Source organism: Lissotriton vulgaris, chromosome 7 (assembly GCF_964263255.1).
Source record: "Lissotriton vulgaris chromosome 7, aLisVul1.2, whole genome shotgun sequence".
Lineage (NCBI taxonomy): Eukaryota > Metazoa > Chordata > Amphibia > Caudata > Salamandridae > Lissotriton > Lissotriton vulgaris.
Genome location: NC_141695.1, coordinates 238403398 through 238429279, shown reverse-complemented (window position 1 = coordinate 238429279; position 25882 = coordinate 238403398). Strand labels below are relative to the sequence as shown.

Genomic DNA, 25882 nt, shown 5'->3' with positions numbered 1-25882 from the left:
CCTGCCCTGCGTGAGGGAAGCTTGCACAGCTCCTGTCTGTGCAGTTCATGTCGTTTTTAGATTTTTTTTTTGCCCGGGTACTGTATGTGCTTTATGTGTCCTGTGGGGGTGAAGCTTGCACTGTCACTGCATTAGCTGTGCCTGTCTGGTGTGAATGAAGCTTGCTGTTATCTACAGAAGGCCATCTATCTGGAAGGCCAAGTACCTCAAAATATACTGATTCCACATCGGTAAATATACATAGATTGAAACTGCAAGAACACAAAACACGAATAAAGAAGCATTACTAAATCCCAGCCCATATTATATCGTTGTTGAAATGTGAACATTTATACAAAGATCATTTATTCGAAAATGTTTGATACATTAGTAGCAACGAATACGATTCATTTGGGATTTTTGTCTTTTAAAACCATTTTCTTATCTACAGCTCTCCAAGAATGATTTCTAAATGGGTTAGTGCGAACCTTCCTTGGGAGGAAAACCAAATGTCCCTACTTTCAAGGCAGAAAGGAAACTGTCCCTCATTTTAAAGGCCACAGCATTATACTTCTCCCAGAGGAGGGAAGAGGCCAGTTTCTGCACAATTCAGCTCACAGACTGTCCACTGTATGGTTGGTCATGTCGGTCACTCTGCGGTTGCACACCTCTGATCTGCAGGGTGACATCTCAGGTCCAAACACAGGCAGGAAGGCCTACAGGGAAAGGGGAGACTTCTTGGCAGGTTGGTGGCCTTTGTATCGCTGGTCGTGCTGGTTCAGCGACATTGAAAAGTGAAGCTTGACTCTCTGGACCCAGTGGCTGATTGAAAGATGCCCATCGTACAGCTCGGACACTACTATGCAGAACCACTCAACATGCCTTTGGTTCTGATGCAGGCCAGGATTCTCCGATGGGGAACTCTCCCATCCTGTGATTGAGGCAACAAGGCTTGGATGAAGGAAAGAGTTACTTCCTCCTCCCCAAGAAGGTTTCACCTGTGCAGAGTGCTCAAGTTTAGAAAATTATCAAAACTGAAAAGCATTTAGAAAACTTCACGACATCACATGAAGTGATATCACACGTTTGGCATCAATGACAAAAGTGGAAATGACATCAGTGAAATGCTAAAGTAAATATACAAGTTAAGTCATTAGAATAACCCCTAGCATTCAGCAATGTAGATTCATGGATTCCAAAAGCAGTGGAGCAGCATTCAGGTGTGTTCAAAGTTGTGCATGCTGTCGCAAGGTGTGGTTCGTGGCAGGGTGGGATCTCACACCGAAGGCGCCACAGCTTCTACAGACTGTTCTGCACACAGAAGAGCTCAGAACAGAGTCCCATTTAGAACACCAAGTGTGACATATAACAGACTGTGGGTGAGACCTCAACACATCCCCCAAATGTGTGAGTCTAACTTGCAATGAACACTGGTCCATAGCCCTGGCCCAGCATACCTCAACAATCACATCTGCTTTCACCAGGCACCTAGGCTCTTCTGGACTCCTATTTGTGCACATTACATGCATACGGAAAACCACAGCCGGGAGTGAAGCCTTCTCCTACATCGCCCCTAAAGCGTGGAAAGACCTGCCGCTCCACAGAAGAGCCTCATTGTCACTTCTTGAATTCGACTGAAGACTGGGCTTTTCGAGTAGTCCTACTAGGCCCTAGGTTTGGCTAGACTCATACCTGCTCAGTGCCAGGATATTCTTCCGGGTGGTACAAATCTGCATAACATAACATAACAAAAGAAGAATAAATGAGGCTTGAAGGTTTTGCCAGAGCATGCTGAAAAGTGCATAGTATGACAATCGTCCTAAAATGGATGTCTAATGCAGTGCATCAATTCTTCCCAAGATGGAGATCCACAGTGACATGCACCACATTAACCAGATTCACACCATATGTCGCTGATGGAATATTCAATCTGTTATTGTGTAAAACAACCTAAAAGGCGAGTGTGTCTATCGTAGCAATATTAGACTTTCTTGTTTGTCCCCTTGACCCTTTCCTTAGTTTTGACACTCAATGGGCAATTTATGAGATTGGTTCGTGTGCATGTTGGTAGTATCTACAATGTGCTTTAAACAAATGCATTGAATTGTGAGCTCTAAAACCCCACTGCTCTTGGCAAGTGATTTCTGAAAGGACACATTTCTTGTTGTGGAGGCTTGTGCCAATGTTAAAACCTGTTGTTCCAGTTACCCTGGCTGTTTATTTCTTGACTGAACGCAGTGGTGCTCTTTGCTTGCCCCATTGATGTCGGTTATGAAGATATAGGTGTTGGAAGGCATGGTTGTTGTGATAGCAGGTAAAATTGTTTACTAAAAGAAAAAAGAGTTAAGGCAAGCCACCAAATCTAGTGACTGAATATCATTTGAATCGAAAACACAAGACTCAATTTCTAAATTGAATGTTTTTTTTTAACTCAGTGGGCCTGTGGTTTATAGTTTGTTGATTGTGACCCTTGAGGTTTCTTGTGTTGGAAGTCTGCCTCATCAGGAAGCAGAAAAGAAACTTAAAATGGCCACACTTTGCCACTAGTGTTGGCTTTGACTGAACTCCATAGTTGTCATGATCATAGCCACTGTGCCCACTTAGCCCTTAGCTGGACCAGGTCCTTTCAGAGACTTAGGTCAATAACAATATGCCTGTATATCTGTGTCTTTCCTTTAAAGCTGGAGGCGAAGATGAAGTCACGGTAGTCCACAGCTAAATGCGTGAAGGACCGTGGCGATTGGACGTTCAACTCCTGGAAGCTGATGAATGTTGTTTTTTTGGCATCATAGCGGTACACTTGACTGAGCGAGTAGTCGTTGCCAAGAATGGCATAGCGGTGCTCATCAATGGTCAACGGCTGGAAGACCATAGAGCCACGAGAGGGGATGCGCTGGATCTCCTTGAACATGGAGTTCTCCCACTTCATCACCTTGGAGTCTCCAATGAACCGTGTTAAGCAGACAAAGACATCATCCTTGGCCTTGAAGTGCTTGACCGCAAAGACGTCCTCCATCTCAGGGATGTCAGTACGCAGAACAAACTGTTTGGTGCCTTTGTCCCACTGGTAGATCACTGGACGCTGGGAACTGCTGGAGAGAATCAGATGAGGCTTGTTGTCAATTTCCAGGTACTCAACATCTGTGTCCCGGTACCAGAGGTGCAAGGACTGGTGAGAATAGAAGCCATACCCGTTCCACTTGTAGATTGTAGTAAACCCGGCCTTTGAGCTGTCAGCCACCACAAAGTACCACTCACCCTCCACCTGGAAGGTCTCAATGTCGTTTGGTTTGCGAACCTTGCGGATCTCAATGTCCTGGATCTTGACAAACGTTTTGGAATCTGCATCCCTCTTGTAGATGTAAGATCCCCCAAAGAGCTGGGCAACAATGACATAGAGTGTGTCATCAATGACCAGGGGCTTGCAGGCCACAGTGGAGACACCTAGGGAAAGAGAAGGAGACACAAAGGCTTAGGGAATAGGTCATTCAGAGACTGTCAGCTGCCTTCAGGCACATTCCGGAGGCAACTCATACACAGTGGGAGTTGATAAGTAAATGAGGACGAGAATGGTAGAATTACATGAAAAGTTAGAACTGTAGTATGATGGGAAATGATGGTATGGATAGTAAAGAACCATTGAACAAACTGAAAGCAAATTAATGGAATAGTGAAGGAATGTGAATGAGCGAAAATTCATACTTAGAGTGAATAAGAAAGAGCCTGGTGAATGAACAAATGGATGAGGAAAGGAATGAAATAATCAATATTAGTGCCATTAATTAAAGTAAATCTTTCTGAACACATTATGCATTGCTTGGACTGATCACACGAAGTGGGCCACCTAGTTGTATTTACATTGCCATAAGGAGGAGATACTACACACGCTGGGAAGTAGTTTTGCATTATAGATTTCTTCTGTAGTGTCACAGATTATACAAAGTTAGCAAATCACAACTCATTTATATTGTATCATCCTCCTGTGAGGAGAGATGGAATGTTTTTTTGACTGAGAGGTGGTCCTTTCTATAGGAGAGTTCCTGACAGACTGGTGTCTGTGCAGTAGAGCTGGGCTAGAATCACCATTGCAGTGGCACTGGCCCTTTGGAAACGGCAGTTGCTTTGTGGCCCAGTTCTGCTTTGTGACACACAACTGCAGGGCAGTTTATGTAGGGATGCAAAGATGGAAATATAGAAGCAGGGCTGTAAGACACGGCTATACTCTTACAAGTCAAATCAAAAAGACAAGACCAAATTCTAGGTACCACATTGAGAAGTGTAAATCTGAGTAGTGAAGGGAGCATAGAACGAGGATTAGGGAGCCTCAAGTTTTGGACAGCTCTCAGTGTTAGGTTCAGCCGCATAACTGTATCCTGGAGCCTGCCATCAGTGAGCACCATCTTCTGCCTGAGAGCACATGGTCAGAAGTGTTTTGGGATGCATGTCATTGTCTCATTAGATTCCTTTGTTGGTTCATGTAGACCATGCCACAGTAGTGCAGTAGAAGGATTGTGAGCATTGCTGTTATTAGGGATGTTCCTAGTAATCAGGGTTAGAACATAGCACGTAGGGGTATGGTATATGGAAATTGACTCTAAAATGCCCTTTGACCATAATAATGTGATCAAAATATTGTGAATACAATAATTCGAGGGACATAATATCAAGTGTGAATATATTGGTTTTCTGCAATAATATCATTGTTTAAAATATTAAACGTTGTGATATATAATATAGTTGTTTTTTAAGCTGTAATTTTAATATGTAATTTATTTTTTAATTATTTTAATTAATTGTTTGGTTCTTCCTTTTTTGATGCATTATTTGTTCTGGGTTGTGTGTTATTGTAAGGTGTAGGATGAGTAGTGTTTATTTAAATGCATTTATATTCATTTAAAGCAGGGGTCTCCAAACCGGTCCTGGAGGGCCGGATCCATTTTAGATTTTTTGGATATCCCCATTGAGATACATGTAGTAATTTTAAAAATCTGGCATGGACCCGGCCCTCCAGGACCGGTTTGGAGACCCCTGATTTAAAGTATTAATGTATTATTCAGATATTGAATAATTTCTGTGATTGTCAAATGAAACATTATTATTGTTAAATTTGTTAAATACATTTGAAAATATATATTTTAGGATGCATATTTGAGATTTGTTTTATTATGACAGGTTGGGGGGTTTATGGTGTGATGGGGTAGTGTTTTTGATTGGGGGCGACTGTAGTATAATTTTGATATTTGTTGTTGTTCCCGAAATTAAAGAAATGGGAATCTTTTTACAGAGAGTATTATTTTTGTTTTTTTGATACATTATTTAATTAACATGTTCAAAGTGCAACTACTATTTGTAATTACAATATTTAAAAATCTGTGTCTTTTTCAAAACGTTGGCTCTGCAAATTGATTTTATAATTTATATAATGAGTTAAGTGGGTTACTGCTGGATTGGGTAGGTAATTTTTTAAGTTAATTTTATTTGATTAATTTACTTTTTTAAATACTAGTTTTGTGGTTTTCATTGAAATTCAATTCCTTAAAATGGATAGACCTTTTGATGTGTAATTTTCCAAAAATCGAAAAAATAAATTTTCATAATTAATTTATGTATTATAAGTTTTACCATTTTGTAGTTTGGATTGTGTTTTATTCATTTTACTATCAACAATATGTAGTGTGTTTGTATTGAAAAAATCGAATAATACGTTCAGCTCATACATATTGAATAAAAGGAAATAATATTTAAACATGTATTTTATTTTATTTTTCCATTAACCTAACATTTTCATAATTTAAAAACCTTTCATTACTCTAATTTAGGAATAATAAATTTTACCCTCATCCCTCAACTTTACACATTTTGGGCAATATTAAATCTCACTTCTTTCATGCATGCACTTTTCTGTGTTTTGCTGAATTGGAGTTTGAATATAAATGTTGCCCTTCCAAATTATGCAACTGCACAATGCTTGTTACATTTGAGTTAGAATAGTAAATATCACCCCTTATATTTATGATGCATTTTCCCAAATTTTATTTGGATTGGCGTTAGAACATTAAATTGTACCCCTATTATTTAAAAACGTTGCCCCAAAATGTATTTGAATTAGAGCTAGAATAGTAAATCACACCTTGACTAATGCATTTCCTGATGTTTGTGAGGTGGGAGTTGGAAAACTAAATCTTTCATCCTGATGGAACTCCATTGGCTCCCCTTGCCGGCCCGCACCATCTTCAAAAACCAGGTGACTCAACACAAACCATTTCCAAAACAATCACTATCAGGACACCCTATTATCTTGCTAACAAGCTCACCATTTCTAGTGGTTCTTAGCCCACCTGCAACCAGGACACTATCAGAATGGAGATTAGGAAGTGTAAAAACAGAAAAAAACAAAATAGCAAGACTTTTCCATCTATGCATCTAGGATCTAGCACACTATTCTCATATCCATCAGGACTGCCCCAACACTGCTTCAATAGAGGAAAGAGTTGAACACTCACCTCTTAAAGCCTACTACATCACACTGCATTGCACATCCACAAACCAGCCACCTCTCCGATCTGCTTGTCTTTGGCTATGTACAGTGTGCTCTGCTGCATTTTGTTTCGATTTCTCCTTTAGATGTACCATATATATATCTCAATCCCAATTTTATTTGGATTAGCATTAGAAAAGGATGTCCACCATTTTGATTAATGTACTTTCACCAATGTTTGTGTTGTTGGATTTAGAGTAGCGTATCATGTTCTCCAATTAATGTTGGATTATAGATAGAATAGTGAATCTCACCTATTTTATGTATGCACTTTCCTCAATTTTAATTTCATTGTAGTTGAATAGTAAATTGCACCCTTTTATATATACCTGTTTTCCGATTCTTACATTGATTGGAGTTAAAATTGTAAAAATCACCCTTCTGATCACTGCCCTTTCCCCAATGATTTTGAGTTTGGAATTAGAATAGTAAATCTTACCCCCTTCAGTAATACATTTTCTGCATTATTTATTTGGGTTGGAAAATTAAATCTAAACTTCCTCCCACCACCCAAATGAATTCACTTTCCCGAATGTTTGTGGGACTAGAGTAAAGTAGGCAATCTCAAAAGTTATGAACTTTCTTCAATGGCCACCCCTGTTATTTATATAAGTTCCCAACTTTTCCTTTGATTGAAGTTAGAATGATTTTCACCAAACTAATGTATGCACTTTCTTTGGTGTTTGTTGGCTTAGGGTTAGAAAAGTATATTCCAGCCCCATCATAGTACAAATATTGTTTAATATTTGTAGGGTTGTAATTAATTAAGTAGATTTTAGAATTCTTTCACTCTTACCCGCTAAAAATTGTCCTATCCTGGGGGAAGGGTACGGCCCATGTCCGCACTCGGATGAGAGCTCAGGCATTGTTAGATGATCCATTCCATGAACAAATCAGCACACACATTAATCAATAATTTGTATGAAATGAGGTGTTGGCAATGGATGACACAGTTAAATGGGACGCCTTTTAAATGGTTACACAAGCACACTGTATCAAGAGCTCATGGGGTGTTAAACATATACTGAATAATTAGATATTGGCAGTAGAAAAGGAATAAATATCAGGCGAGCTGAAAATCAGCTGGTTCCATACCTGATCGCAGCAAGAAACTTGGAGAGCTAAAAAGAAAGTATCCTGGATTGCGGGACAGATTAGGAAACTTAGATTACAGGGAGTTTGTGGCATCCAGGAACCTTGAAGGTGATAAAGCAGGTAAGATGCTTGCCTGGCACTTACGGTCAGATGCCTCTAGAACTCCAATAGGTGCCATGAGAGCCCCAAATGATTCCATACTAAACATGCAGGGAGCCATTAACAATGTATTCACTGATCACTGGAAGTCATTGTAGGCAGCAGGAGTGGGACTAGAATCACAATCACTGCAGGATTATATTGATAGCATGCCAATCTGTATGATCAACCCATTGCAATAAAAGGAAATTGAAGAGTCCTTGCAGAATGGTTCAAGCAACCTAGATGGCAAAGAAACACGATGGCTACCATGGACGGTCTGCCAGCAGAGTCCTATGCCACTTATGGGGGTACTAGTGCCAACCTTTTACTCTTAAAGTGCTAGGCAGCCAAGCACAGAGGGGAGCTGCTGAGGCCTATGAGGCACTTCATGCTCATGACTCCCTCCACGGATCTATTGCTAATTGAAACTATTGATCAGTCAGGTTCCCAGGAACACAGGGTAGCCCCTTTTTTGCTTCTATAGGTCTTTGAGGGAGGCACTGATAGCATGCACCCTCAGATGTTCAGTTTTATAAACCACTTTCACTTTTGAATATAGCCTTACAACCCACTTCTGAGAGCTATACCGGTTGTTAAAGGCCCTGAACTGAACAGCTCCGGCCTATAATGAGGGAGAGGGCCTTTAACAACCTGTACAGCTGGAGGTAGAAGGGCTATAAGACTACTAGAACATTCCACCCAGTGAAGGTAGAATGTTCTGAATTAAAAAGGGAGAAAAAGAAAGAAAAACATTGGAATGTGTAAGCAGAATGCTTATACCAGCCAATCTAAGACCGGAGCCACTCCCTTGTCTTCAGTGGACCTCTCAAAATTCCAATATTCCATTCAGGATTATAAGATTCTGAGCCATATTTTGACCAATAGCCTCTTTTCCAATCTGCTCAGGGTGAGCCACTCACACCAAAATAGGTTCATCCTATCGTGGAACACTTTATGAATATTAGACATATATTGCTCCTGATAGATGGAGTGTAGAGGGAACATGTTTGTTCGGTATCTCAGGATATAGAAAAGACCTTTGTTACTGGGTTGGTCTTACCTTATGGTAGTACTTGAAAGGAAGGGGTTAGGTCTAAAGTTTCTTGAATGGTACAGGTGTTATATTTTGGAGCACTGGCCCAGGTACGAACTGGACAGGTCACATCTGGGAGTTTTGGGGTTGGTAGGAGCACACACATCATGGGGGGACAGTCTGGAAAAGGAGGTGCTCATAAAAACTCTTAGCCATGATACTGGAGTGACTGATGGAGTTAGCCTGAAGAGCACCCAGGATAAATATATTGTATAGGGAGTCCATGGTCTGTTGGTGTAGGTATCTGCAGCCTAAGGCTAGGTCATATCTGTATTCTCCACAGTTGCCACTGTGGGTATTGTTGGAATTCAAAGAAATTGACACAATGTATGATAGGTATGATAGGAAGCCATGGTCTATTGCCTGAGGCATGCATGAATAGGGTAACTTTACATCTTTCAGGGAATGGTGGGGAAATATGGGCTAGGACATGGTCAATTATTGGTGCACAATGCACTGGTGCAAAGGGCGCACCCTCCTTGGACCCAAAGGAGCAACACTGTAGAGCCTGCTAATGCACGGCAGTGGGTGAAAGGGAGTCATGATGTTGTATAACGCCCTGCAACCACAATTGCCAAGTAACTGTGTTGAGGTCCGGAATTGAGTGTTCTACTACATGAATCTGGAATTGATGGGCAAACAATGGGTGGCAATGAAGGACATCACTAAAAAGGTGTCCCTTAACCCTAACTTCTAGTTTATCCAGTTTAATTACCTGCATTGGATATATCCTACTCCGAAACGCAATGGATGTATTTTTGTAGGGGCATTTCCCCAGCGTCCTACATGTGATAAGCAGGAAGCGTACTTTTAACACATGGTGTAGGGTGGCAATCGGGATTGCAGATTGAAAGAGGTCTTGAGGGTGGTTTCTAAATTATTTGGGAAAGATTTGAAACTGTTCCCCATTTTTGCTTGCTGGGTGTGATGTCAAGGCTCAAAACAATCAAAATGGACTTGCCAACTCACACTAAAATGGTGGTCTTGATATGGCGGGAGGCTATGGCCCACCTGGGCTGGAGGGGGAAACTTACTGCAGAAACACCACTGTGGGACAGTGACATGCTCTGAGCTGTAGGAAACTTAAGGGGCTTTGCCAAATGGGATTTGATAGGCATTTCTAAGTTGGGGGATCTGTGTTGCGAGGGGGGACATGATTGCCCTAGAACCTCTCTGTAAGGAATATCACTTATCAGCCAGTGAAACTTACCTACCGGTTAAAAATGCTCTGGCATCTCACATCATAAAAAGGACGGAACTACCTGACTCCTCGCTGTTGGAGCAAAGTGTGCTCACAAACCTATTGACCAAAGGGGCCATGTCATTCCTCTATTAAAAAAATCATGAACAACCTCCCTGATCATCTGCAGACCCTTGGGGAGGGTTGCGAGGGTGACCTCGGGGAATCTGAGGATGGAGAGTAGGAGGAGGAGCTGGAGGGACCACTGGTTACAATGATATGCTCTGGGTTCTGACTTGCACAGCTCCACATTCTACATTGATCCTACCACTCCAGAACAACCTTGGTAAAGGTGTGTGGGGGGGGGGGGGGGGCGGTGCCACTCTGATGAGTGAGGATGTGCGAGCAATTGGGGTCTTTCTTTCACATTGTTTGGAAGTGTCCACATATGCAGAGCTATTGGAAGGAAGTCTCTGGTGTATGGCCCAAGTAATGGGATTAGACCTATATGACTCAACGAAACGATCTCTCCTAAATAAATAGGGTGAAGATTTGGTCCCAAAATGTCAGAACCTTTGTTTCCTGCTAGTTCAAATTGTGGCATGTTGAACCATCACTTGAAAATAGGGAATGGGTGGTCCACCAGCTCTCGAGGACTGGAGCTAGGACATGGACTGGTGCAGGCTGGCTGAAAAAGACAATATAAGGGGGAAGAGGCTGAAGTACTGGGTTTTTAAGAACCCAGCGGTGCCAGGGAACACACCCAAAGACTTCGAGTTCCTCCTGTTTCAGACTACAGAAACACAGAGTCTTCTTGGTAAAGTCAAAGATCGTATTTATTGGCTGCAGCCAGTAACAGGTATCCTAGAAGTACAACACGGTGTATATTCTCAGGAGACTGCTCAAACTTACAAAGCCAGCCTTCTCTTTTATACAAAATATTATGCTTTAGGAAAACATTCCTTATTTTACAGTTGACCATTCACATATTTTCACTACAAAGAAAAAGCAGAGTCATGATGATAAACCCATATTTTAGTTTGTCCAGCCCACAATCAATTACCCGGTGAGGCCCAGTATTTTCATCAGATATCGACGGACCCCAAAAACGGGCACCTCCTCCTCGTAAAGCAAGTCATAGAGAAAGAAACAGGGACAGGTGTGTGTAAGTTTAGGCATGGTTTGTGTGCGATGAAAGGTTTATGACATGTTGTGCCTTGATACTAATCTCATTCGGCCACTGGGAAAGAACTGGCCGAACAGGTTTGGCTTCAGGCAGTGGACGCAGCTTGCCCAGGTCACAGAGGAGTCAGCAAAGGTGTACGTGTCCTTCAGACTCGTTTTCGGCCTTAGTCATATGGCCTATGTGAGAGCAATCACAAAATGGCTGCCGTTCACAAAATGGAACCCGAGGGTTCAGGATGGAAACTCTAATTTCAGGGTGATCTCGTCACCCGAATATGAAGGAAATGCTTGTGCATAATATTCTAATCATTCTCGGTCTGCTAATACCAAAATCGTCATGATACGATGATGTTTATAGCACGGGTCCAGAATTTTTCAGTACCACAGCCCCTCCTTTTGCCCTTACATGGGCAATAACCTATACTCACGCTAATCTGAGTCCAGGTCTATATTCATAAAGTCCTTGAGGTTTTGATGTAGCATCATTCCATTACTTAGCTCATTTCTTGATACAGGTTTCCTTGCACACGATGTAGCACAGAGGCCACATATAGCAGGAGCACACTGTACACACAGACAGAACAGAAAAAGAATGGCTAAGATCATCCCAATGACTATCAGAATCTTCCATCCTCAGGCGGATATCTGTTCCCAGAACCACCCCATCAATGACCAATCTCCTTTATCCACGTGAATTGATTCAGAGATCTTATGCAGTTTGGAAATGGCCTGGTAGACTGTCGGAGCGTTATCTGGGATAAAAACGCAGCAACTTGATTGGATCACTTTACATACCCCACCTCGGTCTGCAAGTATGACGTCTAATGCGTAATGATTCTGAAGAGTCATAAGGCGATCCGACTGGAGCTCAGCCGTCAAATTACTAAGGGCACCAGCAGTTTCAACTACAGTGGATTCAACCACCCTTGTCAATTGCCTTATGTTCCTGCTGTTAACCATAGGTCCCCAAAACGGCAGAAAACCCTTTACGAAATCTCCAAATTCTTGTCCTGCGGTGTCTTCTTCACTGATGACACCTCTAACTATCCTTGTCTTATGGTAATCTGCCGTGGCCGTGTAGGTGGGAGGCAACAGGAACGAAACAAAACATGTGCCCGAGAAGTCAGGGGGCAACCATGTATAGGGTCTATCATGGCAGATGAAATAGGTACCCTTAGCTGCTAAAAACGAAGGGGAAATCTGAGACGTAAAAACATATGTTTCAGTGCAGATACTTTTCCCTAACTGAGCTCTGGGATTCTTGCCATTACCTTGCAGACATCGGTGACCCTGATGGGGTACAATCCAAATCGGGGAGAATCTCTTTGCTCGCTGGTTCTCACTCAGAGTAACTCCATATCCTGTTACATTCCATCTAGCGTAAGCTCGTAACTCATCTCTGGGAATCGTTCTATACGAGTCAATGGTTCTGCTCATATTTGTGATTCCTACTACCAATGCCTTGTTGCTCGAGTTACTTCTCGTGGAACGTGGGGGATATGGTTCGATGAAACGCCCACAAAGAACCATTGTAACTAAATGGTAAGACCAAGTATGGGATACCCTTATCTGTTGTATGTGGCATAAGACCACACACCCAACAATTAGTTGTGTTCACCACTAATTGGTGCTGGTGTAAGAGCTGAATGAAGGAGTTATTGATAAACTCTAATCTTCTAGTGGACTCATGCTCAGGCAGAGGGTATAAAGAATGCGAGGAAACAGTAAAAGGAGGTATGGGCTGTGTAGTGGGTGCAAAGGTCACTTGAAAAGAGAATAAAACATATCCTATTAAAAACGTCATTACACTAAGTTTTGTTTGTTTGTTTTGTTTTTTGGGTGTCTTATATAGCGCACGGCTACTCCAAGGAGTCTCCCGGCGCTTTCTGACCCGTAGCTGAAAAGAGAGATAAGGAAACAGGGGACATACCAGTTATTGATTGTAAAGCCACGTTTTCAAGGCCTTTCTAAAGGCCAGTAGATTGAGAATGCGGTGCAGATCGACGGGAAGGGAGTTCCACAGTTTAGGGGAGAGATGTTTAAACGAGCGTCCACCTATCCTGACTCTCCTAATGGGTGGAACAGTTGCCAGGCCAAGAGATTCAGATCTAAGAGATCGAGTGGGCTTATAGAGAGAAAGCCGTTTCTGAATGTAATAGGCACCTACCGAATGGAGTGCCTTATGGGCCAATGTAAGAGCCTTAAATGTAATCCGCTTCCTGACAGGAAGCCAGTGAAGGGAAAGAAGCAACTCCGATGCCCTAGCATGGCGGGGTAAGCCAAAAATGGCCCTTGCCGCGGAATTCTGGACTACCTGAAGTTTGTGCAGGAGGTAGTCTGGCAAACCAAGGTAGAGGACATTGGAGTAGTCAAGCCTGGAACAAATTAAAGCCTGTACCGTCAGCTTCCTGTGGACCAAAGGGAGCAGAGGAAGGAATTTGCGTAGCATTTTTAACAGACCAAAACAAGTACTAGTGAGACCTGTAATTTGGGATTTCAGTGATAGGGTGTTGTCAATTTTAATCCCAAGGTTTTTAGCAACCGTGGAGGAAGAAGAAGGGGGTGACATACTCACTGGCCACCATTCCTGCCAAGGCGGGTCTACCTGGCAAGCAAAGAAGAGCACCTCCGATTTGTCGGGGTTGCACTTGAGGCTGCTTCGCTGAAACCAGTCGAAGACAGCCCCAAGGCAACCGCGGATGCTCTCCCCGTCGAACTCCGTGCCTTTTTTACAGGTGAAGAGAAGCTGGGTGTCGTCAGCGTATGATATGATCTGGGCACCCAGAGACTCCGCCAGTACCGCCAATGGAGTCATAAAGATGTTAAAGAGGGTCGGGCTAAGCACCGACCCTTGTGGGACTCCAACATCCATCGGCGGCACCTCGGCAGAGTACGGGGGGGCCCAGACCACTTGTCTACGACCCGCTAGGTAGGATCTCAGCCAGCTCAACACCGTCCCTCTGAGACGATCTCATAAAGTCTCCTCAAGAGGGCCTCATGAGGGACGGTGTCGAAGGCCGCCGACAGATCCAACATCACTAGCATAGCTCTTCCGCCTGAGTCGAGAGCTTCCTTGATGGCTTCATTTACTTCCAATAGAGCGGTCTCAGTGCTCAAATTGGAGCGGAAGCCTGACTGGGTAGGGTGGAGTAACCCATAGTCTTCAAGGAAGGAGGAGAGCACAGAGTGGACGTGCTTCTCGACGATCTTAGCTAAACTGGGCAGGAGAGATATGGGTCTGTAGTTGGCATGTTTCTCCGGATCAAGGCCAGGTTTTTTCAAGAGTGGAACAACCATTGCCTTCTTCCAGGCCGGCGGGACAGTGCCACTTGTCAAAGACAGATTAAGAACAGGATTAATTAACGCGTTCAGAATCTTGGCGTTGCTGGCTAGAAAGGTCGCCAGACAGGGGTCCAATGGAGAGCCTGATTTGATCCTAAGTAGGAGATCCAGAGAAATAGATTCCGATAGAACTGGAAACTCCGATAAAACGGGGCAGGAATCAGATGAAAAGGATGATGGATTACAATCGGTGAGAAATGAGCTGGGAACAGAGGGAGGGAAAGATTCTTGAATCAGTTTGATTTTAGTAGTGAAGAAAATAGCCAGCTCCTTTACCCAAGGTTCCGAAAACTTGTGCTGAGTTGTGCTGGATTTAGGAGAGACAAACTCCTTAACGATGGTGAAGATTTCTTTACAGGAGCTTGATGCTGACTCAATTCTGTTGGCAAAATAGTTCCTTTTTGCCTCCAGAATATTGGCTTGATAGGACTTGATGGAAGATTTGTAGGCGGACTTGGCTTCCGCATCGTATTGCTTCCGCCAGAGTCTTTCGGCTAACTTACAGTTACGCCGAGCCAGAGCAAGTGACTCTGAGAACCAAGGAGCCGAACTACGCTTGGTAGATGAACGAGGCGTAGAAAGTGGAGCAAGATCATCAAGCCTCTCGGTCAGCCATTTCTGAAACGTATCAAGATCCCTCTCCAAATGACCAGATAGAATGCAGGGATGTTCCTGATACGCTTGAGCAAGGCTTTCGGGAGTGATTTTATGGTAAGGTCTACTAGGGTGCCTAGGATGGTTAGAGTTTATGCAGGATGATTTACTTCTGCCCTGAATTAAAAAACTGATCAAGGAGTGGTCAGACCAGAGAACAGGGATAGAACAGGTCGTAATAAGGGGAATGGTGGAAAACACTTGATCCAGAGTGTGACCCTTGTCATGAGTCGCACTCGAGATGTAAGGAGTTAGACCTAGAGGGGCGGTGATGTCATTGATTTTGATAGCTTCACTGTCTAACTCGACATCCATGTGGATGTTAAAATCCCCTAGCACTATACAATGTTTAACCTTCAGGCAAAGAGTGGTGACAGCTGATTGAAACTCATCAAAGAAAGAGCCCCGCAGGCCAGGAGGTCTGTAAATCAGGAGCCCAGAAAACGATTGGTGAGGGGACAGAGTGATGGAAAAGGCGAGGGATTCGCAACCAGAAATAGGCAAGGATGGTATGATCGCACAAGTGAAAGATCTTTGAACTGCAAGTGCCACTCCACCACCCCTACCCAGTACCCTATCCTGTCTGTGAAGTATATAGTCGGAAGGAATGGCTGCCGCGATATCTGGGTTGGAAGACTCATTGAGCCAAGTTTCCGTGAGCATAAGACATAGTGGTTTTTCTGATGTCAACAGCTCAAAAATGTCTAAGGCATGCCTGTGCAGAGAGCGGGTGTTGAGTAATAGGCACTTAAAATTGTTAATGGGGAGTATATGGGGCCCCTCAGAAGCCCGATATATGTTAGGGTACCACTCACAACCTGGACAGCAGCATTTACCGTTATATCGGCCAGGGAAGACATGGCGACAGGTGCCAGTATTAGTCTTGAAAGATAGTAGGTCCACAGCGGTGTAAGTGAGCCTATGGCCAGCGCCTTCCGCCGCGCCGTCCGCTGCCGTGACGCGGACGGGCGCAGACGGGCAGGACTCTGGCATGACTCCGGCGTGAGTCCGGCGCGTCCGCCCGTCGCGTCCGCTACGCGGAGAGTGGATGTCCCTTTTTATGATCAACTAGATGATCACCCCCAAGATGGCCGCCGCGTTTCCCTTTGCCTACTCGGGACCAACTCTCAGCGTCAATACTCAGCTGAGAGCGTCCCGAGTAGCGGAGGAGGTAAGAGAAGCTTCCAACAACACTAGCTAATGCTCCCAATGCAAGTTAAAACCCACTGCCTATTAATCAAGCAGGGTACAAGTAATTGCGCTAAAAACAAGGCAGGTAAGGGATAGAGTGAAGAACCTCCCGGCTGCGCCTCAGGAGGGGAAAGAGTGCTCAGGCTAACAACAGACGCCGAGCCAGGACAGCCCTTTTATGATCAACTAGAGCGCGTCACAGCGCGTCTCACCCCCAAGATGGCCGCCGCGTTTCCCTTTGCCTACTCGGGACCAACTCTCAGCGTCAATACTCAGCTGAGAGCGTCCCGAGTAGCGGAGGAGGTAAGAGAAGCTTCCAACAACACTAGCTAATGCTCCCAATGCAAGTTAAAAACCACTGCCTATTAATCAAGCAACATGAAAATACATAATATCAAAAATCGTTTCTTTGTCATCAATATACACATTCTAGCTTTAAAGTCCATCTGGTTGGCAGGTCTCTCCATCTCGAAAAACTCCATCCTCTCTAATTGCTGCCCGTGGCGGTAGGGTGTTCTATGCTAGGGAATGCTTCTGCCAGTCCAGGGCAACTCCCTCAGACCAACCAGAACTGTCGACCTAACGTCTTCAGCTGCACCCCAAAGACTTGGGCAACGACGACCCTAGCAGCTGAACCCAGATGGCGGTTCGAAAAACAAAAATAAGAAAGATTCCCAGATAAAAGAGAGCTGCACGAGAGCTGCACTTTCAGAAATAGAAAAAAAGAATTTTTTATTTGTCCATAGTTCTCGGCCTCAAATTATAACGGTTTTTTCCAGGTACTGTCTGGTTCTGGAACAAGAGTTCAGGCTCTGTAGTGTTCAATCGAATTGACGGTGGCACATCGTCTTGATAAAGATTGTCACTTTCTCGTTCAGAAATTGTTCCTTTTACACGTGCATCGCTAAAAGGCAGAAACCGAGGCACAGTCTCAGTCTCAGACTCAGCTATCCCCTCCTGGACCCACCGGTCGTACAGTAGAGGCAAAGGGACCCTCTTGCAGTGTACCCCGTGGATCCAGTGCGTTTCCCCTTCCACTCGAACATCTGATCTTGTTGAGAGAAGGACGAGGTGAGGGCTGGTCCAACGGGGCTGGTCATTCTTTGTCCGTTGGAAGTTCTTGATCAGCACCCATGATCCAGGATCGATAGGATGTCCTGGAGCTTCAGAGACCTGAGGCAGAGTATTGTGAACCTGCTGGTGTAAAACACGCAATTTAACCGTCAATTCATACAAATAATCAAGCAGTACAGAGTGTTCAATCTCACTGAATTTTCTCGGCCTTGGCACTCCCCATATGTTGGCCGGACGGCCGAACACAATTTCATAGGAACTAAGTCCCACTTGCGAGTGCACAGTCATTCTTGTTGATAGGAGTGCTAAAGGCAGAGCGTCAGGCCATTTAAGACCAGAACTCGCTTGGATCTTGGCCAATTTCAGTTTTAGTGTGCCATTATAGCACTCTACTAGTCTAGCTGATTGGGGGTGATTTGCAGCATGGAATTTTTGTTGGATACCTAGCCCTTCACATACTTTCTTCATCACTCGACCCACAAATTCACTCCCATTATCACTCCAGACCATTCTCGGCATTCCAAACCTAGGGAAGAATTCTTTGACAAGGGCTTTAGCTGTGGATATGGCAGTGTTGTCTTTTAAGGGGTATGCTTCTACCCATCTCGAAAAGGCACAAACAACAACGAGTACGTATTTCAATTTGTTGCACCTTTCCATGTGGATGAAACTTAGCTGCAAAACCTCGAACGGATACGTTGGAGGCGCAAAATGACCAGCTGGAGTTGGGGTTCCCCTACCAGGATTGTATTTCAGACACACCATGCAATTCTTGAACACATTCTCTGCACACTTAGGAATTCCAGCATTTTGCCATACTGGAGCTAACAACTTACAAATCCCTTTCACACTGATATGAGCCATTCCATGGGCCATTGTCACCACTGCAAGCACATACCCATCGGGTAACAACCATCGCTGATGTTCTGACAATTCAACCCAACAACCATTTGCATCCAATTTACCCGTACTCTCTCTCCACACATTCAACTCTTTCTCTGAAGCTTCAGCTTGAATAGACTTCACACTCTCTATCGTATCTTCACACATTCCAACGTCAGCAATCCATCTTGCAGGGCCTGCAACATACATTCGATTCATTACATCGTTTTCTGTTTCTTTTGCGATTTCGTCAGCAAATGCATTTCCACGACCAACATCATCAGTAACCTTTTTGTGTGCACTGCATTTCACAATCGCAATTTGTAACGGCAAGGTCAGTGACTCAAGAAGCTCATTCACCAACTGACCATTTTGTATCTTAGCTCCATGCGAAGTCAGGAACCCACGTTCTTTCCACAATCGTCCAAAACTATGAGCCACGCCAAAGGCATACTGGCTGTCAGTATATATGGTCACTCTCATTCCTTTCGACAACACACACGCTCCCGTAAGTGCAATCAATTCTGCTGCTTGTGCTGAATTATGTGGGATACGTGCAGCTTCAACAATCATATGCAAAGTCGTAACAGCATATGCCGCAGTCGTATCACCATTCGGCAACTTAAAACACGAACCATCAACCCACAAAGTACCATCACACTCAGGAAGAGGAGTGTCCCTAAGATCTACTCTCCCTTTCGTCTCTTCTTCAGTTCTCAGAAAACAGTCATGCTGTTCTTCACTATCTGTCTCAACTGTAATTTGCAACAACGTGGCTGGATTCAACGTGTTGCATCGTTTAATGTGCACATGACTCGCTAACAACGTCAATTCGTAACCCGACAACCGAGCACTAGTTAAATGCTGTGTCTTCATACGGTTCAACAAGGTATCCACTGCATGTGGAACCATAACCACTAACGTGTTGTCCATACCTAAACCAGCAGACTGTCGAATTGAAACAGCCGCTGCGGCTCTCCAGCAACTCGGCAACGCTCTAGCTACAGGATCTAAAGTCGACGAAAAGTAAGCACATGGGGGTTGCTTATCGCCAAACTGCTGAGTCAAAACTGACAATGCACATCCCTCTCTCTCGTGAACATACAACGTGAAAGGCTTACTGTAGTCGGGAGTACCCAACACAGGAGCCGAACACAACGCATTGCGTAATTCTAAAAAGCTCTTTTGACATTCGTCAGTCCAAGGAATAGGATTCGGAGTATCCTTAACAGTAAGTGCTATCAAAGGCTTCGCTAGCAAAGAAAAATTAGGGATCCACTGTCTACAGTACGACGTACTACCCAAAAAGGCACGCACTTCTCTCTGCGTCTTAGGAACACTCATTTTCACAATAGCTTGAATTCTCTCTGGGGTCAGTTTCCTTCCCTCCTTCGATAAGAGGTGACCTAAGTAGGTTACTTCTTGTCGACAATAATGTAACTTGGAGAGAGAAACTTTATGCTGACAATCAGACAAGTGGCGCAGTAATGATAAAGTGGCTTCCTTACAGATCTCTTCAGTATCAGCTGCAACTAGCAAATCATCAACATACTGAATAAGGGCTGCACCATCAGGTAAAACCAACAAATCCAGTTGTGTTTTCAAAGCTTGGCTATAGATCGATGGACTCTCGCAATAGCCTTGAGGAGCGCGCTTAAAGCGAAAACTGCGTCCTCCTAAGGAGAATCCAAAGATATCCCTACTCTCTATGGCAATCGGGATACTGAAGAAAGCATTCTTCAAGTCTATCACCGAAAACCATGTGGCTGTAGCCGGAATCAAAGTCAACAAGGCAGTAATATCAGGCACAACGGGAAATTGAGGAACAACAATTTTGTTCACTTCGCGAAGATCAATGACAAACCTGTATACAGGAGGTTGTGAAGAATCAGTTCTCTTCAAGACAGGCAAAACAGGACTATTGCACACATTACCTCTCCTTTCCTCAATAACACCTCTGTCGATCAGATCATAAATGATTGCTAAAAGTGCACGCTCACCATCACTCGAGATGCGGTATTGTGGAATGCGTGGTAGCTTAGCATTCGCCTTCAGCGTCACAACATACGGAGGAATGTCCAATAAGCCCACATCATTCGGACCAATAGCCCATAATGAATCCGGTAAAGAAGACAATTCAGATGGAATACTATCCTTCGACAGGTACATCAGAGAGATCACTCTCTCACCCAAGGTAAGATGAACTCCTGACGGAGAACAATACAGTGTCGCATACAATCTCTTCAATAAATCCAAACCCAACAGGTTCTCATTACAACCGGTAGTCAATAGAAGGGGTGCTTCGATCTTACGCTGTCCAACAGAAAGAGACAATGGAGCAGGAATTGGATTAGTAACGGGGGCGCCAGAAAAACCTACAGAAACATTATCAAAGCCAGACAAAGGTGCGCCAGGGAGTTTAGAGTGCATAATAGAACTCTTTGTAGCACCAGTATCCAGCAGAAAAGGTTCTGACACACCTGATGCAATCACTTCAACATAGAGTCCACTCTGATCTACTGGAACTGAAACAACTCCCTCTCTTTGTCCATGGCTGTCCAAACAATCATTACCGTTCATTTCCTCACCTTCAACATAGTAATCATCCATATAGTACTGTGCTGTCCTACCAGACGAACATTGCTGTCGATCAAAACTATTCATCGAGTTCTGTGGAGGCAAAGAAAGTACGTTCTGTCCGCGACCTCTACCTCTAGGCACTTGTTGAGCACCTCGACCTCTAACACCAGAAGCACCATTCGTGCGCTGTAACAAAACCGGACAACTATTTTTGGCTATGACCCTCTTCTCTGCAATAGGCACACTGGTTAGGCCCATACGGAAGACGCTGTTGAGAAAACTCGTTCCTTTGTGAGTTTCTCGAATATTGCTGAGGTTGCTGATAATCGCGCTGACTATTAGTATGGGGTGGATAAGCTTGCTGTAGAAGAACATTAGTCTTCAATTCCTTAGTCTTCTTATCCGCTTTCTCTAACTCATCTTTGCGCCTATTTTCATAGTACTGGGCTGTAGCTAAAATCTGTGCTGACGTGGAGACGGGCCAAGCACTCTCGGAATCCTTCAACTTAGTGCACAACTCGGGAAGCAAATTATGCACGAATTTGTCAACGAACAATCTCTGGCCACCTTCGGTAGCCATATCTTGACCACTATGATCCACAAAAGTTTCTTCAAACCGCGTGAAGAAATCAGAGACAGTCTTGTCTTTCTTCTGCTTACATGCAGACAACTTGTCCCAATTAACACGCACTTCGGGCATCAGAGTCTTCATGAAATTAATAATCCTACCAGGCAGTTTGGTAATAAGATCTTCAGGCTTAGCACCTCCAACTTGTCTATCATTTGCAGCAACAAGATTAACCCAAGTATCACCCAATTCATTAGCATGATCTGTATATCGAATCACGTTCCAGATAGGATGTGGAACAACATTGCCAAACAACATGTCTATGTCCGCTAGATTCATGACGCACGAACCCACAGTTTGAGTGAGCTCTTTATAATATCCCGCCAGATTTTTGCGCGGATCAGGTAAAGTCTGCTTAAGAGCTTGGACTTCAGCACGCTTCCAAGGAACATGTACCCATACTCGCTGAAAGTGCGCAAGAGTAGGTGGAACAGCATTAGGATCAGCAGGTCTCCAAACTGGAGGAACCTAACGCATCGGACACTGACGCGCTTTTCTACTCACTGACGAATCAGGCTCAAACAATCGCTCAGAAGGAGCATTATTACGAAACGACAACAACGTCGACACCGCTCTCTCAATGTCGAGGAGACTCACAATCGTCCCTCTCGCAAACTCGAAACGCACTCGATATCATTCTTCAGGAGCCTTACCCACTTCGTCCATCCACTGTTCATCGAGGAACACACACATCATTTCAAAAACGTATCGTTGCTTTGGTGGTTTCCATTGTCGGAAAACATCCATAATACCCTCAAGATCGTACTGAGAGGTATACGTAACCCATCTACGTGCCATGTGATCCAATACTACACGCTCATCTGTATCAGGCAACTGACTACGTGATTGTATATCCTCATTCACAGGGGACATACCCAATTGTCCCAACAAAGGAGAAAAGAAACCAGAAACAGCAGCAGTCATACGCTGCCTAGTAGAAGGAGAAGATGGAAGAATAAGGGAAGACGGAACAACAGTAGAAAATCCAAAGTCGGACCAGAAGGAATACTACAGACAGGCGTAGTAGAAGCAGATCAATCAATCACTCAGGAGTTTGTTAAAGCGCGACTACTCACCCGTGAGGGTCTCAAGGCGCTAGGGGTGGGGGGGAAGGGGGGTGCAGGTTCCACTCCATCAAGGAGGGGGTCTGTCGAAGAGCCAGGTTTTGAGGTTTCTTGCGAAGAAGGGGAGCGATGTTGTCTGTCTGAGGTGGAGCGGAAGGGCGTTCCATGCTTTGGCCGCGAGGAAGGAGAAGGAGCGGCCTCCCGATCTTGTCTTTTTGGTGCGAGGGACCATGGCGTAGGAAAGCTGGGCTGATCATAGGGTCCTTTGGGGTGCTTGGAATTTGAGTCGGCTGTTCAGGTATGCTGGTCCGGTGCCGTGAGGGCCTTGTGTGCGTGGGTGAGCATCTTAAAGGTGATTATCGCCTCAACGGGGAGCCAGTGGAGTGTGTGCAGGTGCTGGGAGATGTGGCAGTGTTTTGGCAGGTTGAGGACCAGCAGCAGACAAAGGGGGGGGCAAAGTTGGCGGCCCCTGAGGAGGCTGCGCCAAAGGAACAGTAGCCAACGGAAGAGGAGCTGGCTGTGGAGGAATTACGGGTGGCACAACAACCGGAGGTTGCACAGCCACAACTGGTGGCGGTGGTGCCGTAGCACTCTGTGCATAAGGAGGTGGTGAACTCAAGAGATGTGACATTAAAGGATCTTTCGCAAGATATTTCTTCTCTTCCTGCTCTTTAAACAGTAAAACTGGGTAGCATCTATCTACCGCTAACTTCTTCGCTCTAAGCATCTGTTCGCTTTCCTGCTCTTCCTCATTATCCCTAAATGCAACAGCAGCTTGTACCATTGACATACCTCGTTCTCGTTTATTCCTCTTCGCTAATTTAATTTCTCTCTGTTTGGCTTCTTTGCGCCATATGCGAAAAGAGTCAAACATTGCCGGCCGGGCTTTCCTCTTAAAAAAAAGTTTAACCTCTAGATTATCCCAAATCTCTGCATCAAAACTACCATATTGGGGCCATTTTAAAACACCATCTTTCCTGGTGTATCGGATCCATGCTTCATTATATGCAATGGGGCCTACGCCATGTTTCACATAAAGTTCATAGGTTGGAGTTCCAATCGGAGGAACCGGACACGAGTCCTCCAATCGGGAATCCCTATTACAACCAAGACAAAACAGATTTCCAAGTCTGCTAAGACCAGGCATCTTCGCTCTCTAGTCTAGCTTCAAACTTCAAAGGATTATCGAATACGATAGTCTCGTGAATACACGAGTCCCTCGGCTTTGGTACTTGCAAGTTCCAAATCAAAGCGATCCCAAGGGGATACCCAAAAACTAAGAACCAAACTAAGGACTGGGAGACGCTCCACTCATACTTAACTGAGGTATCGATGACGGCACCAGAAGACTCGTCTAACGTTTCGCTCTACCAATCATCAAGGGTCCAAAACAGGGCGATAGTCAGGGCAGCAGTCCTTCGTAGCCGTCGGGAAGCGGGGAACCTCGCAGCAAAGACTTTCGGACCACGTCGACATACAGGGGTCGATAAAGTGACGGCCTTCCTCCAGAATTTTTACACGAAGCTCCTCACGAACCTCTGGCTTGGACCGGTACCGCTGATACCACCCAACGTTGGGCGCCAACTGAAGTACTGGGTTTTTAAGAACCCAGCGGTGCCAGGGAACACACCCAAAGACTTTGAGTTCTTACTGTTTCAGACTACATAAACACAGAGTCTTCTTGGTGAAGTCAAAGATCTTATTTATTGGCTGCAGCCAGTAACAGGTATCCTAGAAGTACAACACAGTGTATATTCTCAGGAGACTGCTCAAACATACAAAGCCAGCCTTATCTTTTATACAAAATATTATGCTTTAGGCAAACATTCCTTATTTTACAGTTGACCATTCACATATTTTCACTACAAAGAAAATGCAGAGTCATGATGACAAACCCATATTTTAGTTTGTCCAGCCCACAATCAATTACCCGGTAAGGCCCAGTATTTTCATCAGATATCGACGGACCCCCAATAAAAACGGGCACCTCCTCCTCGTAAAGCAAGTCATAAAGAAAGAAACAGGGACAGGTGTGTGTAAGATTAGGCATGGTTTGTGTGCGATGAGAGGTTTATGACATGTTGTGCCTTGATACTAATCTCATTCGGCCACTGGGAAATGAACTGGCCGAACAGGTTTGGCTTCAGGCAGTGGAGGCAGCTTGCCGAGGTCACAGAGGAGTCAGCAAAGGTGTACGTGTCCTTCAGACTCGTTTTTGGCCTTAGTCATTTGGCCTGTGTGAGGGCAATCACAAAATGGCTGCCGTTCACAAAATGGAACCCGAGGGTTCAGGACGGAAACTCTGACTTCAGGGTGATCTCGTCACCCGAGTATGACGGAAATGCTTGTGTATAATATTCTAATCATTCTCGGTCTGCTAATACCAAAATCGTCATGATACGATGATGTTTATAGCACGGATCCAGAATTTTCAGTACCACAAGGCTGCCCAAAGAAATGGGACCGAATTGGAATTCATGGGGAGCATATTGGAGCCACTAAATGTTCATAAACCTTCATGTACAGCTACATACTTGGAAAAGCATGATGGAACACTGAACTGGGGGCAGAAAACAGAGAGCAGGGGGTCATTGAGGTGCCACCCTGAAATCACAAGCCCCCATGAGCATGCTTGATTTGCTGGAGGTGCAAACTTCTTTGCACAAAATGCTAATAAAAACAAACAGGGAAGTAGGTTTATAGACCTATTACGGATACTATACAAACAATGCATTGAAATGGCTTTGAAGTCGCCAACGGCTTCATCGATGGAACTTTGGATTTGGGACTTAAAATGGTGGGCGATGCAAAATTTGATACCATTAAATACTGGCATGAAGGGATGGGATTCAGGTTTGGGGCATGTACTTTATGAAGTTGAAAACAAAATCCGATGACAGGGCATCCTAAGTGTAGAATCTGGGGCTTATTATGTATGAGAGACCTGCATCACTTTTGCACCACATAAAGTGGTACATGCTTGACGCAGGACTCCAATAAAGATTTATGAAGCCACTCAAAAACCCAGCGTGGCTTTAAGTGGCCTCATAAACCATGAGTGAGGCAACACAGCACAAGTTGCTGAGTGACTTTCCTCTGCACCCAGAAGGCATTCCACAGGAGTTGGACTCTGTTTTCCCACACAACATCCATGGAATTTGACACTGCCTCAGAATTGCAAAGTGGTATAAACCTGCGGAAGTGTCAAATCCGTATACCTCCAGAGGTGAGGCGTAACGAGGAGAAATATGGTAAT

At 44.4% G+C, this 25882-nt stretch overlaps 1 protein-coding gene across 1 annotated transcript in view; it reads right to left on the bottom strand.

Moving 5' to 3' along the window:
* Window positions 1–321: 321 nt before the first annotated feature.
* LOC147701281 (leucine-rich glioma-inactivated protein 1-like) overlaps window positions 322–25882 on the bottom strand; it is a 166584-nt gene continuing 141023 nt past the window's right edge. The window contains exon 8 of the mRNA XM_086930015.1: window positions 322–3423. Coding sequence (XP_086786141.1) covers window positions 2606–3423 — 818 coding nt within the window. The 3' untranslated portion in view covers window positions 322–2605. The remainder of the gene's footprint in view (window positions 3424–25882) is intronic.